This window comes from Hypanus sabinus, chromosome 7, assembly GCF_030144855.1.
Source record: "Hypanus sabinus isolate sHypSab1 chromosome 7, sHypSab1.hap1, whole genome shotgun sequence".
NCBI classification, from domain to species: domain Eukaryota; kingdom Metazoa; phylum Chordata; class Chondrichthyes; order Myliobatiformes; family Dasyatidae; genus Hypanus; species Hypanus sabinus.
This window is the reverse complement of record NC_082712.1, coordinates 9,583,029-9,595,104: the sequence shown is the minus strand read 5'-3', so window position 1 is coordinate 9,595,104 and position 12,076 is coordinate 9,583,029. Positions and strand designations below refer to the sequence as shown.

Here is a 12,076-nt window from a genome sequence, read left to right as displayed (position 1 = left end):
GTCGGGAAGGTGCTGGTGGAGGTGGTGGGTCGGGAAGGTGCTGGTAGAGATGGGTTGGGAAGGTGCTGGTGGAGATGGTGGGTCGGGAAGGTGCTGGTGGAGGTGGTGGGTCGGGAAGGTGCTGGTGGAGGTGGTGGGTCGGGAAGGTGCTGGTGGAGGTGGTGAGTTGGGAAGGTGCTGGTGGAGGTGGTGGGTTGGGAAGGTGCCGGTGGAGATGGTGGGTGGGGAAGGTGCTGGTGGAGGTGGTGGTCGGGAAGGTGCTGGTGGAGGTGGTGGGTCGGGAAGGTGCTGGTGGAGGTGGTGGGTCGGGAAGGTGCTGGTGGAGGTGGTGTGTCGGGAAGGTGCTGGTGGAGGTGGTGGGTCGGGAAGGTGCTGGTGGAGATGGTGGGTCGGGAAGGTGCTGGTGGAGGTGGTGGGTCGGGAAGGTGCTGGTGGAGGTGGTGTGTCGGGAAGGTGCTGGTGGAGGTGGTGGGTCGGGAAGGTGCTGGTAGAGATGGGTTGGGAAGGTGCTGGTGGAGATGGTGGGTCGGGAAGGTGCTGGTGGAGGTGGTGTGTCGGGAAGGCGCTGGTGGAGGTGGTGGGTCGGGAAGGTGCTGGTGGAGGTGGTGAGTTGAAAAGGTGCTGGTGGAGGTGGTGGGTCGGGAAGGTGCTGGTGGAGGTGGTGGATTGAGAAGGTGGTGGTTTGGGAAGGTGCCGGGGGAAGTGGTCGGTCAGGAAGGTGCTGTGGAGGGTCCTTCAGCCCATCTATTCCTTTCCAAACCATTTAAGCTGCCTACCCCCTTTGATTTTCACATGGACCATAGAGCTCCATAACTCTACTATCCATCTGCCTATCCAAACTTCCCTTAAGCATTGAGATCGAGCTGGCATGTTCCACTTGTGCTGGGAGCTCTTTCCAAACTCTCATGACTCTCTGAGTAAACAAGTTTCCCCTCATATTCCCCTTATACTTTTGACCTTTTACCCTTAACCCACAACCTCTGCTTGTTGTTCTACCCAGCTTTAGTGGAAATAGCCTACTAGCATTTACCTTATCTATTACCCCTCATAATTATAAATACTTCTATCAAATCTCCTCTCATTCTTCTACACTCTCAGAAATAAAGTCCCGATCTATTCAATCTTTTCTTATAACTCAGGTCTTCCAGGTCTAGCAACATCCTTGTAAATTTTCTCTCTCCCCTTTCAATCTTATTTACATCTTTCCTGTAGGTAGGTGAACAAAGCTGCACACAATACTCCAAATTTGGCCTCACCTTCATCTTTTCCAGCTTCAGCATAACATCCCATCTCCTGTATTTAACGCGTTGAATTACAATATGAAGGCCAATGTGCCAAAAGCTTTCTTTACAACCCTATCTACCCATGATGCCACTTGCAATGAATTATGGACCTGTATTCCCAGATCCCTTTGTTCCACCACACTCCTCAGTGCCCTACCATTCACTGTCTAATACCTACCCTGGTTGGTCCTACCGAAGTGCAAAACCTCGCACTTGGTTGCATTAAACTCCATCTGTGTGTTTTCAGCACTTTTTCCCAGCTGATGTGAATCCCACTGCAAGCCCTGATAAACTTCCTCGCTGTCCACTACATCCCAAATCTTGGCGTCATTCGCAAATTTGCTGCTCCAGTTAACTGCATCATCATCCAAATTGTTGATATAGGTGACTGACCACAACAGACCCAGCACTGATCCCTATGGCACACCATGAGTTACAGGCCACCCATCAGAGAGGCAACCATCTACTACTACTCTCTGGCTTCTCCCACAAAACCATTATCTAATCCAATTTACTACCGCATCTTGAGTGCAAGGTGACTGAACCTTCTTGACCAACCTCACAGATGGGATCTTGTCAAATGTCTTGTTAAAGTCCATATAGACAACATCTACTATCTTGCCTTCCTCCACTTTCCTGGTAACTTGCTCAAAAAATTCTAAGTTTGGTTAGACATGAAGCCACAGTGACTATCCTTAATCAGTCCATGGTTATCCAAATACTTTATACATCCAGTCCCTTAGAATACCTTCCAATAATTTTCCCACAGCTGATGTCAGACTGACTGGCCTAGAATTTCCCAGTTTATGTTTGGAGCCTTTCTTAAACAACAAAACAACTTTGGCTGCCCTCTGATACCTTTGCTGTCACTAAGGATCAACTTCATGCCTTCTTTTAGCTCTCCTGATCTATTTCTTCAATGTTCTCTTGCATTTCTTATACTCCATAAGTGGCTCATTTGTTCCTACCTGCTTATACTACTGTGCACCTCCAGTTTTCTCTTAACCAGGGCTTCAATATCACTTGAAAACCAAGCTTTCCTACACTTGTTACCTTTTGTTCTGACAGGCACATGCCAGGCCTCCCATTTACCAAGTACACAGCTGCCAGAAAACAGCCTTTCCCAAACCACACTTACCAGATCACTTCTGATACCATCAAAATCGGCCTTTCTCCAAGTACGATTCTCAACTCGTAGATCAACCTATCTTTTTGCGTATTTACTTTAAGACTAATTGTATTGTACTCACTAGATGCAAAGTGTTCCCCTAAACAAACTTCTGTAACCTGTCCTCATTTCACAATAGCAGATCAGGTTACGCACTCTCTCATTGGGACTTCTACATACTTCTACTTCCTGAAGACATTTTACAAATGCTATCCCACCTAGTCTTTGACAGTATGAGAGTCCCAGTCAATATGTGGAAAGTTAAATTCACTTACTATAACAACCATATGTTGCTTGCAGCAGTCTGCGATCCCTCTCCAAATTGGTTCCTCTAAATCCCTCAGACTGCTGGGTGGTCTGTAATATAGCCTCATTAACATGGTCATAGCTATCATTTCTCAGTTCCACCCATAAGACCTCACTAGATGAGTTCTCCAGACTGTCCTGATGGAGCATTGCCATGACATTTTCCCTGACTAGTAATGCCACCCCTCCTCCTTTAATCCTTCCCACCCTGTCATGCCTAAAACAACAGAACCCTGGAATATTAATCTGCCAGTCCTGCCCCTCCTGCAACCAAGTCTCACTTACAACAAGCTGGAGGAACTCGGCAAGTTGGGCAGTATCTGTGGAAACGAGCAGTCAATTTTTCGGGGGATGCTGCCTGACCTACTGAGTTCCTCCAGCTTGTTGTAGGTGTTGCTTTGACCACAGCATCTGCAGTTTACTTCGTGTTTACCAAGTCTCACTAATGGCTACGATATGATAAGTCCAGGTTTGATCCATGCCCTGAGCTCATTTGCCTTTCTTATGATACTTCTTGCACAGGAATATACACAGCTCAGCCCACTAAGCTCAACCTTTTCATTCCTGGCTTTGTCCGAGGAATTACCAACATCTGACTCCACAACCTCCCCACTAACTGTTCTGGTACCCTGGTTCCTATCCCTCTGCAACTCTAGTTCAAACCCTACTGTGCAAACATCCCGGCTAGGATATTAGTTTCCTTTCAGTTCTGGTACAAACAGTCTCTTCTGTACAGGTCCCACCTTCCCTGGAAGAGAGACCAATGATCCAAAACTCTTATGTCCTCCTTCACCGAGATCCTAGCCATGTGTTAAACTGCATAATCTTCCTACTTCTGGCCTCACTAGCACATGGAACGGGGAGGGGGGAGATTGTTGTTTGCTGCAGCTTATGAGCGGAAGGGAGGGGGAGCTGGTGGGGATTTTGGGGTTCTAACATTTCACTGTCATTCATTCTTTGGGGCACTCCTTTATTTTCGTGGATGGATGCGAAGAAAAAGCATTTTGGGATGTATAACATACCTTTGAAACCTTTGAACAGAAAACAGTCTTTCGTGTCAAAGTGAAAAATTTCTACAAATTGGTCTAAATGTATAATTATTAAACACAAAATAATTGATTGCATAATTACTCACCCACCTCAAGTCAGTATTTAGTAGATTCACCTTTGGTAGCAATTACAGACTTGAGTCTGTGTGCAAAGGCACTGCAATTTTTCCCCATTCTTCTTTACCAAACTTCTCCAGCTCTGCCAAATTGCATGTGGATCATGAGTGAACAACCCTTTTCAAGTCCAGACACAAATTCTCAATTGGATTGAGGTCTGTATTCTGATTTGGCCAATCCAGGACATTAACTTTGTTGGTTTTAAGCCATTCCTGTGTAGCTTTAGCTTTACGCTTGGGGTCTTGCTGGAAAACAAATCATCTCCCAAGTCGCAGTTCTCTTGCAGACTGCATCAGGTTTTCCTCCAGGATTTCCCTGCATTTTGTTGCACTCATTTTACCGTGCTTCATAGTAGGGATGGGGTGTTTTTGATGATGTGCAGTGTTTGGCTTATGCCAAACGTAGCATTTAGTCTGATGGCCAAAACGCTCAATTTTGTTTTTATCAGACCATAGAACCTTCTTCCAGCTGACTTCAGAGTCTCCCACATGGCTTCTGGCAAACTCTAGCCAAGATTTCATGTGAGTTTTTCCCAACAGTGGCTTTCTCTTTGCCACTCCCATAAAGCTGTGACTGGTGAAGCACCTGGGGAACAGTTGTATGCACAGTCTCTCCCATCTCAGCCACTGAAACTTGTAACTTCTCCAGAATTATCATAGGTCTCATGGTGGCCTCCCTCACTTGTCCCCTACTTGCACGGTCACTCGGTTTTGAGGACAGCCTGCTCTGGGCAGATTTACAGCTGTGACATATTCTTTCCATTTCTTGATGATTGATTTAACTGTACTTCAAAGGATATTCAGTGACTTGTGCTTTTCAATAACCTTTTTGCAGAGTTGTTTGGAGTGTTCTTTTATCTTCATGATGTAGTTTTTGCAGGGATACTGACCCACCAGCAGCTGGACCTTCCAGATACAGGTGTATTTTTACTACTGTCAATTGAAACACCTTGACTCTATTTAACTGATTATGTGACTTAAAAAACCAATTGGCTACACCGGTGGTGATTTGGTCTGTCATGTCAAAGGGGGTGAATACTTATGCAACCAATTATTTTATGTTTTATATTTGTAATTAATTTAGATAACTTTGCAATGATCTGTTTTCACTTTGACACAGAAGAGTCTGTTGCTGTTGATCAGCGTCAAAAAAGCCAAATTAAATCCACTGTGATTCAATGGTGTAAAACAATAAAACACAAAAACCTGGGGGGAGGGGGAGTGAATACTTTTCTAGGCACTGTACTCCTGGTTCCCATTCTGACATGTTGATCCGTGGCCCCCTTTTACTGACTATGCAGGAAGGAAGAGTTAGATTGATCTGACAGTAGGTTAAAAGATCGTGGGCCGAAGGGCCTGCACTGTGCTATAACGGTCTATGTTCTATAGTAGCTGCCGAGTTCCTCCATATTTTAACCTTCATCGAGGCAATTTGCGGTGTCCAATTAAATTAAAAGCATGAATATGAGATAGATGTTGGAAACGGGCAGGGGGCTGAACTCTCCCCTCCCCCGCGTTCCTCCCACCACAGACGCTGCCCGACCGGCAGATTGCGGCCTCTGTTATACTTGAGATCTGCGGTTTCCATTCCAACATCCATGAAATGGAGGAGACGCGTCGTGGGCAGTGCAGACGTCGGCACGTTCAGTGACGCCTTTGTCTAGATGCGGCTGGAAAGCTGCATGCCCTCTAACACAGTGGGCGAATCGTCTCCCAGCCCCGGCCCTGTCCTCCGGGAAGAACCCGGCTGACGAGGCGCTGTCTGTCGGCGGGAGAGGAGAGCAGCCGGGGCTGATTCGGAGCCGCACTGCGGTCCTTCGGGCTGGGTGGGCGACCTCCCACCGGGTGAAGGCGGTGGAGCTGGGGAGGGGGGGGGCGGCCGCGCACACCCCCAGACACAAGCATACAGGCATTGACACACCCAGTGTTTCTGGAGGTGGTAGGAGGGGTGTCGGTAAGGGCGTGCGGTGGCGGTGCGCAGTTCTGAATCCATGTCTGTCAGTCATCCCGGGAATCAGGCAATCCTTCGCCGCTCGGTCCTTCGCCGAACTCCTGTGCCATCTCATGCAAACAGTACATTTATACACCATGCTCTCATCCCATTTTATTTCCCATCAAATAGCTCCAGATATGTTTCCTCACCGGAGGTAAGTTAATTTCTTCGCACGGTTTACAAACCTTCAGTTAACTGACACATTACCTTGCAAAATCCTGGACACAATTAACACGCATACAATGCTAGAGGAACTCAGAAGGCCAGACAGCATCTATGGAAAAAAGTAAACAGTCGACGTTTCGGACCAAGTCTCTTCATCAGGACCCTTTCGTACCGGTCGACTGTGTAACTCTTTTTCCATAGATGCTGCCTGGCCTGCTGAGTTCCTCCAGCATTTCCTATATTTAGCTTGGATTTCCAACATCTGCAGATTTTCTCTTGTTTGTGCTGGGGACACAATTAACTGCGGCGACGCAGCTACGCGATTGGAGACCCCCCCCCCCCCCCCATTCAGAAAACCGGCTTCGAGACTGACCTGACGCCGTCTGTGTGGAGTTTGCGCGTTCTCTCAGTACTGGCGTGGCTTTTCTCTGCGTGCTCTGACTTTCCCACACGACCCGAAGAGTGTGAATTTGTAGGTTAATTGGCCACTGTAAATAGTGTGTGTGTGTGTGAGAGAGAGAGAGAGAGAGAGAATATGTGTGTGAATGTACTTGTGTGTGAGAGAGAATGTGTCTCTGAATGTATTTGTATGTGAGAGAGAATGTGTGTGTGAATGTATTTGTGTGTGGGGGGGGTGGGGGATTGATAGGAACGTAGGGGCAAATGTGTTTAGTGTACGCTGTACCGTGCGGGTAGCGTAGTCAATGTCATGTCCCGGACTCCGCGCTATAAAACACACCATCGTTAATCCGAACGAAATAGCCATTATATCCAATCAAGATTTCCAACAAACCTGCTTCGAACCAATCCCGGAGCTCAATAAAACCGTGCCGATGCACAGATTTAAAGAAGGCTGTTGTAATTTTCGGGTGTCCTTTGACGAGCTGCTATGATGCCGGAGACCCACAAGCACCGAAATCCTAAATCAAACATCGCCCTGTTTCTCCCGCCCATCTCCGTCCATGAAACGAAATATTATTATTTTCACTGTAATATTTCACAGGTATTCTGTGGGGAATGCGGGAGAGGAAAACCAACTGCTGGCGAGGAAGTGTGCTTGCGCTAAAAAGAATGCACTTGCCAATTTCTTGATTGCAATTTAAACTCCGTCAGAAGACAAAACCTTTATTTTCCTGTAAACCGACGCATTTTCCTCGGCAACTCTCTCTCTTTCCAACACACAAAAAAAAACACTGAAAAATTAACTGTGATATTTAACTGCGGGATCTCCGCTATGAGGAGGACGTGCCGCAGTTTGAAGCGATTTTCCTCGGACTCCCGCGAATGAAGAAATATCCTCCTTCGATCTTTGCACCATTTTACCGAGAGAGGGTGTGGGTGTTTGTGTGTGTGTGGGGGGGGGGAATGGGGGGTGAGAGTGGGACATCTCCCCAGGTCTCCGAGAAAATCTGGTGCTCGGTATCAGAAGGAGACTATTCACCTTCAAACGTAATTACAAATCCAGTCCCAGTTGACGGGTCCAAGCTTCATCCCAATCTCGGCTGTTCCAAACCTAACGCCCCAGATGTATGAAAATGGCAAGAAACCACAAAGATGCCAAGACTGATATGGTGGAAGAAATATTGGTCGCGAGAAACAGGTGCACCGACTGCAGGGGCAGAATTAAATAGGGAAGAGGAGAGTGTGTTCCCTGAGTGGGATCGGGAAACGTCTTGTCACGACGGATAGCGGTGTCTAACAAGACACCCCACCCCCCCCCCCCCAATCCCCAGGAACGCCAGACTGACTGGACCCCTTAAACTCGGGTCAAGGCAGCGAGACGGAGAACAGAACCCAACGCCATTAATATTCAACGATCTCTCACAGCTCTTGATGTTAACCCTCCGCATGTATTGGGAGCTGCAGATTTTTTTGAGAGGGAGGGAAGTGGGGGGTGTTAGGTTGGCGGGATAATTATAACCCAATTCTTTTCTTTTAAAAAATCACATTAAGCGCTTTGCCAGAATTGCAGTGGGCGACATCACCTTTAATGTGATTGACTGCTTTGATGGAGAGCGAGAGGGAGATGTGATAGTATTTGCGATGGGGAGGGGTGCTGGGGTGGGGGGGGGAGTTCTCTCTCCAGAAGCCCCGACCACCGATCACATGAGACAGATCTCACAGCCAACGGGGCGGCGAGGCCCCATAAACTGAATAAGAGGCGACAGTCCGCTCCCTATAAGTAGGGCTGGAGCGCCAACGGAAGGACAGAACAGAACGGCTGCAGGGGGGAGAAGATATTACGGGGGTCTCTCTCTCTCTCTCTCTCCCCCTCTCTCTCTCTCTCCCCCCATCTTTTTATCACTCATTAACCCCCAACACCCGTCCTCATAGATTTACTTGACATTACTGTTCTTGTTTTGAACCTGTCCCCGGGATTGTCCAATTTTATGCCGATTTCGCCTCCCGTCATGGTTTGCCAGACGAAGATCGTGGCCGACGAAGAGATGCCCGGTTCCAAGAACGACCCGATCGTCTCTTCCAGTCAGATGTGGCCTCCGCCGGCTCCACAGCCGCCTGCCGGCTCCTCCTCGCCCGCGGCGCCGCTCGAAACTACCCCCGGCGAGCCGCGCCTGAAGCGGGGCGCCGTCTACATTCGTGAGTTTGAGCTCAGCGACAGAGACAGCGTGCGCCGTATTTTCTTCGATGGTATCATGGAGAGGATTCCTAATACGGCCTTCAGAGGGTTAAAACAGCAGCCCAGAATTCTTCTGTTTTATCTATGTTTGACCGGTGAGCGAAATCTAATCTAAATTTACAGCCGTTGTCTACATTCGCCGGTCTAACGTCGCCCGCAGTTTAACATTGTTTTTACCAGGGTTCCACATTATGTTGTAAGCGGGATTCACACAAAAACATTGCGTGTCATTTGTGTAATATCTGGAACTGTGCCGTTTGAATTACTTTAATGATTATGTTTTTATTTTAGAGAAAAAAAGACACTTTATGTGACGATCATTTTAATCTTTTAAAAGTTCTCGGTCAGAAATCATTTGAAAATGAGAAACAAAAAAGACGATCGCGAGCCGCATTGCGAATGTAAGTGGAGCAGGGTTTGGACGGGAGTTAGACTGACCGCATGGGGCTCCGCTGGTCCCGGCTGGACCGGGACTGGAACTGCACTGGGGATCAGTTTGGATGGGGGTGATACTGACCCGGTAGGGTTCATGTTGGACTGGAGTCATTCCGACCTAGTTCAGTTTGGTTTGTATGGGAGCTATACTAACCCAGTGGGGTGATGGTTTCAATGGGAGTTATACTGTCCCAGAGGGGGTGATGGTTTTGATGAGAGTTATACTGTCCCAGTGGGGGTGATGGTTTTGATGGGAGTTATACTGTCCCAGTGGGGGTGATGGTTTTGATGGGATTTATACTGTCCCAGTGGGGGTGATGGTTTTGATGGGATTTATACTGTCCCAGTGGGGGTGATGGTTTGAATGGAAGTTATACTGTCCCAGAGGGGGTGATGGTTTGAATGGAAGTTATACTGTCCCAGTAGGGGTAATGATTTGGGTGGGAGTTATACTGTCCCAGAGGGGGTGATGGTTTTGATGGGAGTTATACTGTCCCAGTGGGGGTGATGGTTTGGGTGGGAGTTATACTGTCCCAGTGGGGGTGATGGTTTGGGTGGGAGTTATACTGTCCCAGTAGGGGTAATGATTTGGGTGGGAGTTATACTGTCCCAGTGGGGGTGATGGTTTTGATGGGAGTTATACTGTCCCAGAGGGGGTGATGGTTTGGGTGGGAGTTATACTGTCCCAGTAGGGGTAATGGTTTGGGTGGGAGTTATACTGTCCCAGTGGGGATGATGGTTTGAATGGAAGTTATACTGTCCCAGTGGGGGTGATGGTTTCAATGGGAGTTATACTGTCCCAGTGGGGGTGATGGTTTTGATGGAAGTTATACTGTCCCGGTGGGGATGATGGTTTGAATGGAAGTTATACTGTCCCAGAGGGGGTGATGGTTTTGATGGGAGTTATACTGTCCCAGTGGGGGTGATGGTTTGGGTGGGAGTTATACTGTCCCAGTAGGGGTAATGATTTGGGTGGGAGTTATACTGTCCCAGTGGGGGTGATGGTTTTGATGGGAGTTATACTGTCCCAGAGGGGGTGATGGTTTGGGTGGGAGTTATACTGTCCCAGTAGGGGTAATGATTTGGGTGGGAGTTATACTGTCCCAGTGGGGGTGATGGTTTTGATGGAAGTTATACTGTCCCAGTGGGGATGATGGTTTGAATGGAAGTTATACTGTCCCAGTGGGGGTGATGGTTTTGATGGAAGTTATACTGTCCCAGTGGGGGTGATGGTTTGAATGGAAGTTATACTGTCCCAGTGGGGATGATGGTTTTGATGGAAGTTATACTGTCCCAGTGGGGGTGATGGTTTGAATGGAAGTTATACTGTCCCAGTGGGGGTGATGGTTTCAATGGGAGTTATACTGTCCCAGTGGGGATGATGGTTTGAATGGAAGTTATACTGTCCCAGTGGGGGGTGATGGTTTAGATGGGAGTTATACTATCCCAGATGGGGTGATGGTTTTGATGGGAATTATATTGTCCCAGAGGGGGTGATGGTTTGAATGGAAGTTATACTGTCCCAGTGGGGGTGATGGTTTAGATGGGAGTTATACTATCCCAGATGGGGTGATGGTTTTGATGGGAATTATATTGTCCCAGAGGGGGTGATGGTTTTAATGGAAGTTATACTGTCCCAGTGGGGGTGATGGTTTAGGTTGGAGTTATACTGTCCCAGTGGGGGTGATGGTTTTGATGGGAGTTATACTGTCCCAGTGGGTTTGATGGTTTTGATGGGAGTTATACTGTCCCAGTGGGGTGATGGTTTGAATGGAAGTTATACTGTCCCAGTGGGGTGATGGTTTGAATGGAAGTTATACTGTCCCAGTGGGGTGATGGTTTTAATGGAAGTTATACTGTCCCAGTGGGGGTGATGGTTTAGATGGGAGTTATACTGTCCCAGTGGGTGTGATGGTTTTAATGGGAGTTATACTGTCCCAGTGGGGGTGATGGTTTAGATGGGAGTTATACTGTCCCAGTGGGGTGATGATCTGCATGTAGTTATACTGTCCCAGTGGGGGTGATAGTTTAGGTTGGAGCTATACTGTCCCAGTGGGGTGATGATCTGCATGTAGCTATACTGTCCCAGTAGGGGTGATAGTTTAGGTTGTAGTTATACTGTCCCAGTGGGGGTGATGGTTTAGGTTGGAGTTATACTGTCCCAGTGGGGTGATGATCTGCATGTAGCTATACTGTCCCAGTAGGGGTGATAGTTTAGGTTGGAGTTATACTGTCCCAGTGGGGGTGATGGTTTAGGTTGGAGTTATACTGTCCCAGTGGGGTGATGATCTGCATGTAGCTATACTGTCCCAGTAGGGTGATGGTTTGGGTGGGAGTTTTACTGATGCAATGGGACTCAGCTGGGATTACAGGACTGGAGCTGTAAAGGCCAATGGGACTGAACAGGGGCACACTGGAAGGGAGATTTACCGGACCAGCGGGATTCTGATGTTCCCTGCCAGAATGGATCTTTACTGATCCATGTGGGCACAGGAAGAAACCACTGGATGAGTGGTCTCGTCCAGGTGGTATCAGCAACATTCTCTGCCCAGTGTAGTGACTGCACCCAACTGCTTCAATCCAGAGCTTCAATACCTAAAGCAGCAAGTTATTGTTACAGGAAACACATGGCAGCTCTATCAGAAATGTAACTGTTTCTCTTTAACATGGTACCCTAACACCTAAACTGACATCACCCCTATGGCACTGTCAATGTCACAGCCTTAGTAGGATTCCCACAAATGGGTTACACTGTCTAAGTATCTCTAAGTTCAAAGTCCAATGCAAATTTGTTATCGAAGTACGTATATGTTACCATATGGAGTCTTGAGGTTCCTTTTCTTGTGGGCATTCACAGTAAATACCTGAAACACAACAGAATCAACGAAAGATCACAGCCAACAAGATGGACAGCAACCAATGT

At 47.8% G+C, this 12,076-nt stretch overlaps 1 protein-coding gene and 1 long non-coding RNA gene across 5 annotated transcripts in view; one reads left to right on the top strand and one right to left on the bottom strand.

Annotated features, from left to right (window-relative positions):
* The window catches only part of LOC132396556 (uncharacterized), a 148,403-nt gene extending 141,644 nt beyond the window's left edge, over positions 1-6,759 (bottom strand). For both annotated transcript variants that reach the window (XR_009513018.1, XR_009513017.1), the window contains exon 1: positions 6,454-6,759. This is a non-coding gene — a long non-coding RNA (uncharacterized LOC132396556). The remainder of the gene's footprint in view (positions 1-6,453) is intronic.
* A 1,208-nt stretch (positions 6,760-7,967) lies between these two features.
* nat8l (N-acetyltransferase 8-like) overlaps positions 7,968-12,076 on the top strand; it is a 72,614-nt gene continuing 68,505 nt past the window's right edge. The window contains exon 1 of one of the 3 annotated variants that reach the window (XM_059974196.1): positions 7,968-8,813. In XM_059974196.1, the coding sequence (XP_059830179.1) occupies positions 8,471-8,813 (343 nt within the window). In that variant the 5' untranslated portion in view covers positions 7,968-8,470. The remainder of the gene's footprint in view (positions 8,814-12,076) is intronic. The other 2 variants (XM_059974198.1, XM_059974197.1) reach the window with 2 other exon arrangements.